Source organism: Vombatus ursinus, unplaced genomic scaffold (genome assembly GCF_900497805.2).
Source record: "Vombatus ursinus unplaced genomic scaffold, bare-nosed wombat genome assembly UNPS02014845.1, whole genome shotgun sequence".
Classification (NCBI taxonomy): domain Eukaryota; kingdom Metazoa; phylum Chordata; class Mammalia; order Diprotodontia; family Vombatidae; genus Vombatus; species Vombatus ursinus.
In genome coordinates, this window is record NW_020954623.1 from 6,179,609 (window position 1) to 6,195,902 (window position 16,294).

Here is a 16,294-nt window from a genome sequence, read left to right on the forward strand (position 1 = left end):
TTTAGGTCTATGTGAATCTTTATGTTTCAAGTGTGTTTCTTATAAACAACACATTGTTGGATTCAACTTTCTAATCCGTTCTTCTATTCCCTTCTGTTTCATGGATGAGTTCATCCTATTTGCATTAACATCCAATGATTATTCATTGTATATTTCCTTCTTTCCTTTCCTCTTGTACCTTTTCCTCTCTTTGCTCTCACCTACTTCTTTACACATAAAATAGAGGTAAAAGAAGAGTTTGCCTGTCACTTGGGACTTATAAATGAAATGGTCTGTTTGTACTGTTAACCCTCTTCTCTTCCCTTTGCCTGACCCTCCAATAACAGAATTTTATTCTTTCTTGCTTTTTTTTAATCCTCTCTTCACATCTCCCTTCCTGTTAAGTCTAATATATATATCTCCTATGTTTGTGTATGTGTGTGTGTTTAACTTTCCTCTCTTTGATTCAGATGAAAGTAATGTTTGTGGGATGCCCATTTCTCCCACCCCTTTCTTAATGAATGAATACTCTTCATATCATGTACAACTAATTTGTGAGAAGGCGAGTTCCTTTTCCTTCCTCCTCCTTTCCCTTCCAGTGCAGTCCCCTATCTCTCCCATTTCCATCTTTTCCTGAGATCATTAAAACAGAACAAAATCACCCCAGGCCTTTGGTTCATCTTATTTAGATTTCCCTATAATCCTCGAAGACATTAGAATTTGAGGGAAAAATGTTTTCTTATTAACATGTGAACAATTCATCCCTACACATTCCCTTCCAAATGATCAAATGTGTATGCCTTTCTGTGTTTCTCTTGACTCCTGCATTTCCATGTCAAAGTGTCTGACCTTTTCATTAGAGATGCTTTGAAATCCTCTATTTAACTTAAAGAACATTCCACCCTTCCCCCCCCACCCCAGTATTATTCTCAGTTTTGCCATGTGGGTTACTCTTGGTTCCAAGCCTTTATCTGTTACCTTTTGTAATATTTTGATTTTGTTCTTTTTTCTATTTTTCTATTATATGTTCATTTATATTATTATATTATATTATTATATATTGTATTATATTATTTTTCTATTATATGTTCTTTTATATTATTATATTATATTATTATATATTGTATTATATTATTTTTCTATTCTATGTTCTTTTTTCCTTTATGGTGGTAGCTACCAAGTCTTCTGTGATACTGATACTGGCTCCTTGGTTCTTTAACTTTCTTTTTGTCAGCTTGTCACATTGTTTCTTTTCCCTGGAAGTTCAGATTTTGGTTATAACATTCCTGGGTACTTCGTGGTTTCTTTCAGGAAGCAACTGATGGATCATTTCTATTTTCACTTAGTCCTCTGGTTCTAAGAGACCCAAGTAGTTTTCATTTATGATATCTTGAGCTATTGTAGCTAAACTGCTGCTGCTGCTTCTCCTTCTTCCTCTCCTCTCCTCTATTTCCACTTCTTCCTCCTCCTCCTCCTCCTCCTCCTCCTCCTCCTCCTTCTTCTTCTTCTTCTTCTTCTTCTTCTTCTTCTTCTTCTCCTCCTCCTCCTCCTTCTTCATGTCTCAATGAGTTGTTTTCTGTTTGGCATTATTTGGTATAATTTTCAGTTCATACAGTTATTGGTTAAGTTTTATCACCTTATGTCCTAGGGTATTAATTTTTCTTATCATTGTTTCCTCCCTGTTTGTTTCTCATTTCATTTCTTCCAAGTACTCTTGAAGTCCTTATAGCCAGGGCAATTTTTCCTCTGAGGCTCAAATTGAATTTGCTGTGGAACTATTCTCTGCTTCTGGGTTTACTCCTAGAGTGTCTTTCAGTCCATGATATTTCTTCACTGTGTTTAGTGTTTTCTTCTGTTTTCTCATATCTCTAGCCTAGGTTTCTAGTATAGCGGCTTGTACTTGGGTCAAACTCTATTCCTGTACTCAAATGGTGTTGGCTAAGCTGAGGTCCCACTCTCTGAAGGAGTTGTCTGGCCTTCTCCTCTAGTGTGTTTCTGGCCCAGGCTCCTGCTGTGGCTGGGGTTCCAGAACCACTCTCTGCTGGTTACTGCCTTGGGTGTGGGACTGGGCTTCTTCACATCACATCTTCCACCTCCCCTGGTCTGTCTCTACCTGGAGCTTCCATGGGATTCTTGCATTCTTTGTTCTGTCCTGGACTGGATGGAAGAGTTTTCTGTTCATTTTTAAATAATTTTTTTTTCATTCCAGGACATTTTTAGATCTTTACTAGGTTGTTCGTGGGGTATCTGAGTCCATCTTCCCACAGTCTTCCCTCCTCAGGCACTCACTCGCGGTGAACCCGGGAGGGAGTTGGCATAAGCAACATTGTACTCATTCAGCAAATGACGAAGTGGATGAATGAATGGGTGGAAACACTGTCCCAAACACTATCCTAAGTGCTGGGCACACAAACATGAATGTGAACAGTACTACTCTTGAGGAGTCCGGGAGCTACAAGTCAGATTTCAAGGCTATCACAGCAGAGAGGAGCGCATCATCCTTAGGGTCACTTCCACAGATGACATCACAGGCATTCTGGACATTAAATCACTTGGTAGGGTGGAAGGGCTTTGTGTTCAGGTGTTCTGTAGATGTGTCTGCAGGCTGTTGCCAGGCTGCACATTGGGGAGGATTGCTTTTCAGGGGGATGGCTTTGGGGTCAGGGTTCTGGGGAGGTGCCCTTATTCCTAGGGCTCTTGGGCTCCCCTGTCCATTGGGGGCTGTCAGCCTTGGGGATGGGATGGCAGACCTCTTCTCCCCAAAGTTTGCCCCTCTCAGTTACTCCTGAGTAGGGGTGGGATCAGACTGGAAGTAGTGTATAGGAGGCACTGTTATTCACAGTAAGGGAGGAAATAAGTATTTGTTAAGTGCCTACTATGTGCCAGGCATGGTGTTAAGTGCTTTTTACAAATATTGTAATACGAATATTGACTTGCCCAGGATCACTCAGCTAGGAAGTATCTGAGGCCTTCCTGATTCCAGGCCTAGAGCTCTATTCACTGCTACCCCCAGCTGGGGAAGCAAGTCACCCCAAGGTCACACAGTGCATCAATGTAAGAGGAGAACCTAGCTTCGTCTGAAGTCACAGAATGGTACAACCAGCCCTGGAATTAATTAGGTCCTTTTGCAATAGGCCCATCAGAACATTCATTTAAAACCATATTTCATTTTCCTAGATTGACTGGGCAAAGAGTCTGCTTAATAACTCACCTAACTCTTATGAGTACTTCTTAGAACTCAGACCATCCCTGTGCTTTTGAATGCCTGTCTGTCCAGTTTTTACAGCAAGAGCCATATACGGAATGTCCACTGTGCACGGTATGGGCGTGGAGAATATGGAGACAGGCACCCAGGAACTCCCAGTCTATCTGGGAGATAGGAATTCATCAAACATGGCAATCCCAAAAGATCTGCTCCAACCCAAGAGGTGATGACCAGCACGCAGGCCCTGAGTGCTCAATACATTTGAGAAAAGACTTCCTGGAGGAGGCAGTAGGGAGCTGGGATTTCAGCAACTCACAGGGGATTTGGCCTCACATAGAGGAAGGAGCATGCTTTTGGCAAGAAGGTGCAGGAGGCAAGAATGTGCATCAAAGGTATGAGAACAAGAGGAGAACTGGTCTGATAGATCAGAGCATGCCCAGGGGGAGGGGGAGGAATTGCTGAGATGAGGAAGAAAAAGGGAAGGAGGTTCATCAGTGAAGGGCATCCCAGACATCTGGGGTGAAGATCCATGAGGAGTCTGAGCAAAGCCTCTGCTGGCACTGGAAGGAGCGGGGGAGGGGGAGATCAAGAACGAGGATCTGGATGTAGTCCAGGGGAGAGGGAGCCAGCTGAGGGAAGAGGAGCTGGAGAGGAAGGTGGGGGCAGGGGACCTAGAAGACCTGGTGAGGCATCATACCCAACTCAGGTAAAAGATCAGGAAGAGTCCAAGGAGACTCCAGCATTCAAGGCCAAGAGGGCCACAAAGAGGGACATCAATGTCACTGATGGCAGTGAAACATTGGGAGAGGACTGGATAGAGATGACAGAGAAGGGAAAATGCTGCCCCCGAATTGGTGAGTTGACTGGGCAGTGACATTGGCTAGCCAAGGGGCTGAGTAACTGCAAAGGAATGAGTAGAAGAAGTCTGTAGGCCCAAAGTCCTGGCTGCAGGAGGCAGATATGGTCAGAAGGTGAGAGGAGGCGTGTGAGCCATGCAAAGAGACCGAAAGATGGCCCAAGCCCTGGATTCCACTGAAGCCAGTGTGGCTTTGTCTGCCCGCCCCCCCCCCGCCCCCCCCCGCCATGTGTGCGCGCGCACACACACAACTCACCTCTTGATCCTGGCAGAATGGAGGATTACATCCACACAGTGGTCTTTATAACCATCATCAAAAAAGCTTTTCTCAATTTTTACCATCCTGCAATTGATAGCCTCTAGCAAGTATAAAAAGTCCAAAGGATCATCGTCTCCGGCTGTGTCCAAGACAATATTCAGCTGAATTTCTGCACTCCTGCAGAGGAAGAAACAACAACAAAAACAAAAGCAAACCCCACAAAACTCTCTTTTAGGTCTTCTGGAAACACCAACTTATTATTTCTATAACAAAGGGTTTTGAAACTTTTATGCCAAAAAATCCCCAGTGCTGTCTTCTCCGCAGCAATTGTGTCCTTTTAAATGGCCAGGTGCCCCAGTCATGGAGCTGATCATTTTTACTAAAATAATCATCTTCTGTAAAAAGGTGGATCATTTTCTGAGGGCTAAAATGTTACACGTCTTGCTTTCACTAGGAAGAAATGTGCAAAAGGGTACATTTAGTAAAGGAAACTCTTACAAGGCATCATTACTCATCCACACAGTCCAGAAAAAAAAAAAGCAACTGACAAACTTGAAAGTTAACTGTGAAATCTGCAAAGTGAGGGATATCATTCCTCTATTGTGTTGCCCATCTGCTGTTCACCTATTTCCATTCCATTCCCCAGGCATTCATGGGGCTCCTACCATGTCACTAGGAACTTGGTTAGGCAAAATTTGGAAACAGACTGGAAGTAGACTGAAGCGCCCGCATTCCATTGGGAGGAGACAACAGGCACATGGCAGAAAACAAAGTGATCTCCGGCAGGCAAGAATACTCATGAGTGAGGAGATCAGGAAAGGTTTTGGGTAGGACGGAGGACCTGAGAGGGGCTTGGAGGGGAGCTAAGATGGGGCCAATGCCCAGGCCACTGGATCTTCAGTGGTGGGACAACTCTCTAACTGATAAACAATGGTGAGGAACAGCCCGTCGCTCACCAACAAAGAGCTGTTCTTTTTCTGTTTTTGTTTGTGCAGGCTCTGGCACAAGGGGCCCTGAGTTCAAATTCCGCCTCTGATATTCGTAGCGGGGAACCTCGGGATAATCACAACCCATCTCTGCCTCAGGCTTCCTAACCACAAGGTAAGAAGTTGGACAGGATGGCTTCTGAGGTTCCCTGGTGTTCTAAGTGCAACAAGCAATAAACAAGCGTTTATTAATGTGCATCAGGCCCTGTGTTAACTGCAGTCCCCAAACCTACAAAAGGTTTTTGAGATGGATTCAATCAATAAACATTTATTAAGCACCTACTATATGCCAGGAAGTGCCCTAAGTCCTGGGGAAATAAAGAGACAAAAGACAGTCCCTGCCCTCAAAGAGCTTACAGTCTAAGGGGGGACACAACAAGCAAACACATATGTATAAACAAGCCACGTATCAGATAGATAGGCGGTAATTAAGACACTAGAATTAAGCGGGGGTGGAGAAAGCTTCCTGGAGAAGGTGGGATTTTAGCTGACACCGGGAAGTCAAGAGGCAGAGATGAAGAGGAAGAGTATGAGGCATGGGGGACGGTCAGAGAGAATGCCAGGAGACAAGACGTGAAGCAGCCAGGAGTCCAGGGTCGCTGGATCCCAGAGGACGTTTTGGGGGAGTAAAGTGTAAGAAGGCTGGAAAGGGAGGAGGGAGCAGTCACAAAGGGCTCTGGATGCTGATCAGAGGATTTTCTGTTGGTCCTGGAGGTGATAAGGAGCCACTGGAGTTTATTAAGTGGGTCAGGGTGACATGATCAGACCTCCGTCTTATGAAAATCACTTTGGTGGCTGAATTGGAAGATGGACTGGAGTGGGGAGAGATCAGAGGCAGGAAGACAGTGCCACCCCCAAGCTGCTGTAATAATCCAGGCGTGATGTGATGAGGGCAGTGCCAGGAGAGAGAAGGGGACACCTTGAAGAGATATTAGAGAAGTGAAATCACCAGGCCTGAGCAACAGCTTGGAGAGGGGAGGTGAGAGAGGGCAGGGAGGGGAGGATGATACCTTGGCTTTGAGCCTGGGGACTAGGAGGATGGGGGTGCCCTCCACTGTCACAGGGAAGTTTGGAAGGGAAAAGATTTAGGGGGAAAGAGGAGGGGTGGATTTTGGACAAATGGACATCTAATTTGAGGTTTCTGAAAGGCAACTGGAGATGTGAGATTGCAGATCAGGAGAGAGACTGGGGCAGGAAAGTTGATTGGAGCATAAAGATGGTAATTAAATCCATAGAAACTGATGAAGCAGGATAGAGGGAGAAGAGAAGAGAGCCCAGGACAGAAACCTGAGGGACATCTATGCTTACAGGAAATGATCTGGATGAGAATCCAGCAAAGGAGACAGAGAAGGAGTGGTCAGAGAGGTAGAAGGAGAGCCAGGAGAGAGAGATGTCCTGAAGACCTAGAGAGAACACAGCATCGAGGAGAAGAGAGTGACCCGCAGTGTCAAAGGTTGCAGAGAGGTCGAGGAGGAGGAAGATGGAGAAAGGGCCGTGAAGAGATCACTGGTCACTTTGGAGAGGGCAGTTTGGGTGGAATGATGAGGCCAGAAGCTGGACTGTAAGGGGTTAAGAAGAAAGTGTGAGGAGAGAGTGGAAGCACCTACTGGAGATGCCAATTCAGGGAATTTTGGTAGAATGGACAGAAGTGACAGGATGATAATGGAGATGGGAGAATTAAGGAAGGGTTTTTGAGGATGGATGAGACATGGTCTAACCCTAACCCTATTGCAGGCAGAAAGATAAGTGACGCCAAGGGGCAGCCTGCTGGAGGGGACTCACTTGAACACATAGCAGGGTTAGCTTTGGTAAAAAAGCAAGGCCACTTCATCATGTGAGATGGAGGTGGAGGAGAGAGGGGCAGGAGGCACCCCAAAGAAGATGAGGAAGAGGGGGAAGGAGCAAGCTCACTGCAAAGAGCCATAATTCTTTCTGTAAAATATGAGATTCTCAAAGTTCTCAATGAGGAGAGTGGGGGAGGAGAACCATGGGAGGTCTGAAGAGGGATGAGGTTTGGAAGAGACCCTGGGGAGGAGGGGCTAGGGGCTATTCATATGAAAATGTTCAATTAGAGAACTTTTGCTCATTGTTCATCAAATTCAACCAAGAGTGTGATGAAATGTTTGTATTTCTACTAGACCTGTGGGCTCTGCTCCAGTGGGGCACACCTCCAGGCTGTCTCTACTTATGGTTCACACCATCCTGACTCTCCTATATCAACCACCAGCTGCTCAGTCTGCTCTCCCCCACCTCGACCTTCTGGGGTGCCACGACTAGCCACCTCCTCCATCAGGCTGGTCCCAACCCCCCAGTGCCTGGTGCCATCCCCTCAGAATTACCTCGTCTGGTCTTGGTCCATGGCTATTTTGTACATACTATGTGTAACATGTACATGTTGTCTTTCCCTATAGACTGGTAAGCTCCTTGAGGACAGGCAGTGCTTTATTTATGTTTGGTATCCCCAGCAGCTAGCCCAGAGCAGGAGGAGGGGAAGAATGAGGGGAGGAGGAAGAGGAGGATCTTTCAGCCTTTCTCCAGAGACATCCATCTCCTTGAAAGATAAGAGGCTTGTCCACACTCAGTGCTTTGCCCATGACAGTTCCAAGTCTGGAAGAATGGGGAATTTATCCTTCTTTAAGAGAACAGAAAGCTGCCTCCCTCATTTTGTCCATATGGAATCTGGAGGGTCCTGCTCTGTCCTGAGGCCTCACTCAGTGACCTCATCAGGTCCTGCCACGGGTTCCAGGATCCCCTCTGTACAGATGGCTCCCAGTTCTACACATCTAGCCCTATGTTCTCCTGAGCTCCAGGGTCCTACATTACCGGTTTGGGCCCTTTCAAACAGGACGTCCCAGAGACATCTCAAAGCTACCTACGTCCAAAGCTGAGCTTGTTATCTTTTGGTCCAAACCCATCTGTCCTTCAAATGTCCCCATCCTGTGAGTGCTCCCACTATCATTCCTCATTCACACAACTCCAGCTCAAGTTCATATGGGACTTCCAAAGACATGAGCACATCTACCCTCTCTCTCCGTGATCCCATCTGGGGTTTTCTTGGCAAAGATACTGGAATGGTTTGCCATCTCCTTCTCCAGCTTATTTTTACAGATGAGGAAACTAAGGCAAACAGGGTGAAGTGACTTGCCCAGGGTCACCTAGCTAAGAAGTATCTGAGGCTAGAATTGAACTCCAGAAGATAAGTGTTTCTAACTCTAGGCCTGACACACTACCCGTGGTGCCACTAAGCTGTTCTCCCCCTAACTTCTCAAAGTTACTTTATATTTATGTGTTTATACTTTGTAATTCTATGTAGATGCTTTGTATCCAGCTAATAAAATGAAGGGTGGTTTCTTTTCTCTTCTCTTCTTTTCTTTCTTTCTTTCTTTTTCTTTTTCTTTTTTTTTTTTGTATTTTATATCCCCAGGCCAGGGTTGGGCCTTCTGGGGCTTGCATAGAGCAGACACTTAAAAAGTATTTTCTGAATTGAATGGAATTCAGTGCAAGTGTTGATGCCCCCCAAGACCCTGCAGGGAACTCCAAGCTCATGACCTCTAACCCCGTGACCTTCACTTTCCCTTCTCTGTCCCACACAGCGCTGTCTTCCATAACTGTTGGACCTCCAAGATGCAGACTTGGGAACCATCTGTATAAGGGTGATCTTTGGGTTCCAGCCTCATGGAAACTGATGGAATCCCAAGGGAGACAGTCACCTGAAGAGAAGAGAGACCAGGAGAGAGCCCCAGGGAACACTTACCTGCCCACAGGGGGTGGATGGGAAGACACTAAACAAAAAAGGAAAGTTAGAATTGAGCAGAGATGAGTGGGAGGAGAGCCAAGAGAGTTTTGTTGGAAACAACCGGGAGAAAACATGATCAAAGCAGCCGGGAGGGTGGTCAGTAATCTCCAAAGATAGAGAGAGAGCCCACGGGACGACCAAGAGATCCCCCTGGGACCGAGCATATCAGCGCTTCGGAGTCAAGCGCCCTGGAGTCCCCAGGTCCAAATGGCAGCGTTGGAAGGTCAAACTCAAGAGGGTGGGAGGTGATAAGTGGGAGGTGAGGAGATGGAGTGTGGAGGTACTGGAGACAGTGCTGGGAGTTTGATGGTGAAAAGAAGAGAGCTTAGCAAGAGCTACAGGGAGTGGCGAGGTCAAGTGAAGACAGGGGCAGCCCAGCTATGTTTGGAGGTAGGGCCAAAGCTCATAGATAGGAGAGACTGAAGATGAGAGAGACACAGAGAGAGGAGAGAGATAGACAGAGAGAGAGAGACAGAGACAGAGAAAGAGAGATAGACAAAGAGGAGAGAGAGAGAGAAAGAGAGGGACAGAGAGACAGAGAGAGAGGAGAGAGACAGACAGCAAGAGAGATAGAGAGGGAAAGAGATGAAAGAGAAACAGAGACAGACAGAGAGACAGAGACAGAAAGAAGACAGAGACAGATAGTGAGAGAGAGAGCGAGAGAGAAAGAGATGAAAGAGAAACAGAGACAGACAGAGACAGACAGAGAGACAGAGAGAAAGAAAAGACAGAGAGACAGACAAGCAGACAGAGACAGACAGAGAGGAAAGAGAGAGAGACAGACAGCGAGAGAGATAGAGAGAGAAAGAGATAAAAAAGAAAGAGACAGACAGAGAGATAGAGACAGAAAGAAGAAAGAGAGAGACAGATAGGCAGACAGAGAGAGAGAGAAGGGACGGAGAGAGACAGACAGACAGACAGACAGACAGACCAGGACCCATTCAGAGCAAAAGAGATGAAGTCTTCCTGACACTCCTACCTGGCTGTGGGGGGTGGGGATGGAGAGAAGGTGCTGCCACAATGGCAGAGAATTCTCTTAGGAATGTCACCTGGCCAGGAAGCTCAGTGCTTTGGGAAGGGGCCTGTGAGCTTGTCAGGAACCACTAAAGAATCAGAGAGAAGTTCTGGCAGATTTCCCTCTGATCTTTCACATGCATTATTATTGGAAGAAGTTTGTGTGTGAAGAAAGTACAGCCCCAACCTGACCTGCTGCTATTATCTGTTGAAAACTGGCATTGTCACCTTGTTTTCATTTCTTGACAAAGAACACACAAGACGTTGTCTCACTTCACAATATTCCTGGGGAAAAGTTACCTGGCTTCCAGAGATGTGGCTAAGAACTTCAGGATGGACTTCCTGTTGGGTCTTTCTTGGACCAGAGAGAGGAAAACATCAATCGTCTTCTGGATAATGTTAGGAATCTGGGGACCAACATGACAGTTCGGGTTCATCTCCGAACCTGGGAAAGCTGGGAGAAGGCTGGAAAAAAGGCATTTGGCCCAACAAAGAGTAGGTTTGAGAGCGGGCAGGGGGGAGCAGGGGAGGACTCCTCAGGTGGGGAGGGAGCAGGGGAGGAGGAGTCGGGTGGGGAGGGAGCAGGTTTTAGGAGCTCCAGGCCAGCATCAGCAGCTGTCTGCCCTGGACAGGGTGGCCAGAGGGGCTGGAAGGCCTCTGGGAGATTTCTTACTAGAGATTCTCTTCCTCTTTCTTGTGCCAAGAGGGTCTCAATCAGTGCTATTGTTGAGTAATACCAGAATTCTTCGCTCCCTCCCAGGACCTGGGCCTTCTCAATCATTTTCTTGGCCTGTTCATATTTTAATTCTTTCTTTGCAAGTTCAGCTAGAAGATAGAGGCTCTTTGCCTCTGCACAGGTATCCCCAAGTTCCTGAAAAAGAGAGACATATCCATATACACAGGAATAGATGGGTCAGAGCCCCCCCCCCCCCCCCGCAACTCATTTTGATTATTGAAAACCTGCCCTCAGTTGTGAGCTATTCACAGCAGAAGGCTTCCTTATTACTTTACCAAGGAATTCTCTGAAATGCTACGTAAAACATGAACACCTGGCAGCGTTTCTGGCCTTTCCTAGGGAAGCAGATGCTTCAGACCTCCCTGGGTTTCTTGAGTCCTCCTGGCACTGCAGCCTAGAGGCCCCACTCAGCTTGGCTTTCCAGGTTTTCATCAGGAGCTGCTGTCTGCATGGACCTTGGCTCTGGAGAAGTCTGGTGTTTCAAGGATCATTCCAGGCCACAGTGAAAGACAATGTTTTGTCCAAGGGTGGATGAAGACAAAAAAAAAAAAGCCAAGATCTCACAAATGATGGCTGCCAAAGAGCCAGATGAGTCACGACATCACTGGGATGTCATCGTTCCTCTTTGAAAATGAAGGACCAACAACACCCACCACCATGGGAGGGACCTGGCAGCTGGAGGGGCTAGAGGAATTCCTCTACAATGTGCCCGGCGGGAACGTGCGGGGCGGTGCATCAGCTTCTTGAACAGTAAGGAGATTGGTAAAAAAAAAACAAAACAAAAAAACAAACAAACAAAAAAAAAACAATTAGGCCAATCCCAGCTGCTGAGCATTGCAAGGAACACAGAAGGCTGGTCTTGGGACAGGCAAGATGAAGGCCAGAGGCCTGAAGACTGGACACAAAGGTCGTTGTTGCTGAAGGTGCCTGGCTTTACCCAAAGCCCTTGTCAGAAGTAGTCGAGGCAAACTTCTAAGATCTGGGCAGACTCCCTGGGCAGTGAAGCCTCCACCCAGATCAATGTTTGGGGATTTTAAAATTTCTGGTGGCCTGGAAGCCTTGTCCTCCTTAAGGGAGTGATGCCTTCTGACAAGTAAATTGATATCCTGAGAAGGAAATCTACTCCCAAATTACAGAAATTCTCAAGTGGAAATGAAATATGGACCCATGTCCCTGCATCATAACAGGTAGAGGGATCTATACAAGAGATGGAGATCCTCGGGGAGCCCCCATGAAAGCTCACAGACTGGCCTCCGGAAAACAGGCTGATTGTCGATAACAGAGCTAGATGTTGATAAAAGTGAGGTTTCTTGATGAAGACTTAACGGTTAGGGGTCAATGACTTGTGAGGTGGAAGTCAACAAGCTCAACCCTGTAATTTTGTCCCAAATAATTCCCACAGTACGGGAGGTGCTTCTTCTTCTTCTTCTTTTTTTTAAGGCAATTGGAGTTAAGTGACTTACCCAGGGTCACAAAGCTTAGTAAGTGTGCCAAGTGTTTGGTCTGAGGCCGGATTTGAACTCAGGTCCTCCTGACTTCAGGGCCAGTGCTCTATCCACTGCACCACCTAGCTGCCCCTGCTGCTGCTTCTTAATGAATGGAGGAAGGCACAGGCAGCTTGAAGGCATGTTTGGTTTGGGAGCTGTTCACTTTGCCGTGGACATGTGGGCTTTCTGGTCACCAAATCAAGCCAACAAGCACTTCTTCTTTTTTCTTTTTCTTTCTTGTTAATTTATTTTGATTTATCAACAATCACTTCCATAAGTTTTTGAGTTTTAAATTTTTCTCCCCCTTCCTCCTCCCCTCCCTCTCCAAGATGGTGCAAAATCTGATATAGGCTGTACATGTACATTCCTGTTAAACATATTTTCACATTAGACATGTTGTAAGTTAGAATTGGAACCAATAGGAGGAACCACCAGAAAGAGGAAACAAAACAAAACAGGAGAAAAAAATAGCAAATAGTCTGCTTCGACCTGCATTCAGACTCCATAGTTCTTTCTCTGGATGTGGACAGCATTTTCCATCATGAGAAATTTGGAGGTGTCTTATACCCTCGCATTGCTGAGATGAGCTAAGTCTATCAAAGTCAGTCATGGCACAATGTGGCTGTTACTGTGTATAACGTTCTCCTGGTTCTGCCCACTTCACTCAGCATCAGTTCATACAAGCACTTCTTAAGAACCTATTATATGCCAGGGACTGGGCTAAGCTCTGGTGTTACAAAGAAAGGCAAAACCAGTCCCTGCTTCATGGAGTTCACAGGCTAATGGGGGAATCACCATGCAAACAGTTAAACAGGTTAAATCAGAGGTAATCACCAGAGAGAGAGCCTTAGCATTCAGGGGGACCAGAAAAGGCTTCTTGTAGAAGATGAGATTTGAGCTGGGTCTTCTTTTTGGGTGAGGCAATCGGGGTTAAGTGACTTGCCCAGAGTCACACAGCTAGTGAGTGTTATGTGTCTGAGGCTGGATTTGAACTCAGGTCCTCCTGACTGCAGGGCCCCTGCTCTATTCACTGTACCACCTAGCTGCCCCTTAGCTGGGTCTTGAAAGAAGCCAGGAAAGCCAGGAGGTAGAGATGAGGAGGGAGCATGTTCCTGGCATGGAGGATGGCCAGGGAAAATGCATGGAGGTGGGAGATGGAGGGTCTTCTTGTATGAGGAGAGGCAAAGAGGCCAGTGCCACTGGAACCCAAAAAACATGGAGGGCAGTAAAAGATGAGAAGACCAGAGAGGGAAGAAGGGGCCAGGTGTTAAGGGCCTTTAAACACCAAACAAAAGACTCAGAGTTTGATGCTGGAGGTGATGGGGACTTTATTGAGTGATGTGGTGGGTGTATGTGACATGGTCAGACCTGAACTTTAGGAAGGTCAATTTCATAGTGGAGTGGATTAGAGTGGGGAGAGACTTGAGACGGCAGCTAGGGGGCGCCATAGTGCACAGAGCACAGGGCCTGGAGTCAGGAGGACTCATCTGCCCTCGGACTCACTAGCTGTGTGACCCTGGACAAGTCACTTAATCCTGTTTGCTTCAGTTCCCTCACCTGTAAAATGAGCTGGAGAAGGAAATGGCAAATGCTCCAGTGTCTCTGCCAAGAAAACCCAAATGGGGTCATGAAGAGTGGGACACAACTGAACAACAGTAGTAGTAGTCCAATGGAGGAAATGATGAGGGCCTGCACCAGGGTGGGGGCAGTGTCACAGAAGGAAACATATACGAGAGGCCATGTAAAGGCAGAATCAACTGGACTTGGCAATTTGAAAATGTGATTTGAGAGGGAGAAGCAGAAGCTAACCCCTAGGTCCTAAGCTTGGGTGACGGGGGGGAGGGTGGTGCAGTCCACAGTAATTAGGAAGGTAGAAGGAGAACAGAGTTTGGGGGACAGAAAATGAGTTTGGTTTTGCACACGTAGAGCTTTTTTTTTTTCTTCACTAGGCAATAGGGTTAAGTGACTTGCCCCGGGTCACATAGCTAGTAAGCGTCAAGTATCTGAGGCCAGATTTGAACTTAGGTCCTCCTGACTCCAGGGCCAGGCACACATGTGGAGTTTAATTTGTCTAGGACATTCCGTTCAAGATGTCTGAAAGGCAGCTGGAGATGGGAGACTGGAGGTCAGCGGAGAGTTTGGGGCAGGAAAGGTAGATCTGAGAATCAGCAACACAGAGATGATCGTGAAATCCAGGGGAGCTGATGAGGTCACTCAGTGTAGCAGGCTAGAGGGAGAAGAGAAGATGTCTCAGGACAGAGTTCCAGGGGAATCCGTGGTTAATGGGTGGGACCTGGAAGAGGACACAGCAAAGGGGACCAAAAAGCAGCGGTCAGAGCGGCAGGTGGAGAACCAGGACAAAGCAGCATCCCAAAGACGGAGAGAGAAGAGAATCAAAGGGGGGGCAGTGGTCCACGATGTCCAGGCTGCCCAGGGTCGAGAAGAAGAGGTTTGAGAAGCAGGCCGCCGGGCCTGGCAGCTGAGAGACACTGGTCACGCTGGAGGGAGCTGTTTCAGGGGGATGACAAGTTTGGAAGCCAGGCTATGGAGGCCTGAGTGCAAGAGGAAAGGAAGGCAGAATAGCCTTCTCACGTGTCTGAAGCAGGGGAAGTCAAGACTGGATTCATCCACTAGCTCAGATCTACAACCTCCTGGGTGAAACTTCTATCCCAACCCACCTTGAGGAGCCCTCCGAAAAACTTACTTTCACTTATCAACAGTGAACTGGAGAGATCTGAGCCCCACCTCCTGCCTGCTCCCCGAAAGCGTTGCTCAGGAGTTGTGGGACTTACCCGAAAAGCGACCTGGGCTTCTGCGAGGAGCAGCCAGGCAGGCTGATAAGAGTCCATCTCCAGAAGTACTTCCGCCTTGTACATCCACAGATATGGGAAGGAAATGCCCTGGAGTCCTTTCCCTGTCTGCTCATCGATCTCTAAGACCTAGAACGCAATATGGCCATGAAGAGAGTGAAATACTCATGGTTAACATTTATGTGGTGCCCATGATGGGCCCGGCACTGTGCCACGCTCTTTACGATTATATGATTTGATTCTCACAATGATCCTGGGAAGAAGGTGCTGATGGGAAATAGAGGTAAACAGAGGTTAAGTGACTTGCCCAGGTACACATAGCTAGTAAATATCTGGAGTTGGATTTGAACTCAGGTCTTCCTGACCCTAATGCATCTAATGTACCTCCTAGCTGCCTCCAACCAGAAACACCAAGAAAAGGTCACAAACAAAAATAAAATGTGACAAAAGGCAGGATCTGGCACCAAAGGTAGCATGTGCTGAAGACCTTGCTTGAGCCATCCTAATTGGCTAAGCAAAAGAAGGCCTAAGTTTGTGAAAGACAACCTCCATTTTTCATCAAAGACTCCCTGAATACAAGGGAGTCCTGCAAGAGGATATTTTAAAAAATTATGTGTGAATATATGCATACACATACACACATATTTGTGTGTGTGTGTGTGTGTGTGTGTGTGTGTGAACTCTGGGGAGATAGATAGAGCAAAAGATGGAGTGCTGAGCCTGAGTTACAATCTGTTCTCAGACGCTTCCTAGCTGTGTGACGCTGGCAAGCCACTTAAACCCATTTGTCTCAGTTTCCTCATCTAAGAAATGAGTGACAGAAGAAAATGGAAAATATTTTTGCCAAAAAAATCACAAATGGGGTCATGAAGAGTCAGACATGACCAAAAAATGACTCAACAACAACAATATGGAAGACAGGAAGGGTGGAGGGATGGAGGGAGGGGGGGAGAAGAGAGAGGAGAGAGAGAGAGAGAGAGGAGAGAAGAGAGAGAGAAAGAGAGAGAGGAGATAGAGAAAGAGAGAGAAAGGCGAGACAGAGAAAGACAGAGAGAGGAGAGAGAGAGAAAGAGAGAAATGGAGAGAGAGAGGAGAGAAGAGGAGAGAGAAAAAGAGAGAGAGGAGAGGAGAGAGAGAGAGAGGAGAGGAGAGGAGAGAGAGAGAGG

At 46.8% G+C, this 16,294-nt stretch overlaps 1 protein-coding gene across 1 annotated transcript in view; it reads right to left on the minus strand.

Annotated features, from left to right (window-relative positions):
* CFAP46 (cilia and flagella associated protein 46) overlaps nucleotides 1-16,294 on the minus strand; it is a 154,228-nt gene that overhangs the window by 46,991 nt on the left and 90,943 nt on the right. Inside the window, exons 36-39 of the mRNA XM_027840508.1 lie at nucleotides 15,111-15,257; nucleotides 10,769-10,966; nucleotides 10,396-10,502; nucleotides 4,297-4,476 (exon numbers count right to left, since the gene is read on the minus strand). Of these exons, the coding sequence (XP_027696309.1) occupies nucleotides 4,297-4,476; nucleotides 10,396-10,502; nucleotides 10,769-10,966; nucleotides 15,111-15,257 (632 nt within the window). The remainder of the gene's footprint in view (nucleotides 1-4,296; nucleotides 4,477-10,395; nucleotides 10,503-10,768; nucleotides 10,967-15,110; nucleotides 15,258-16,294) is intronic.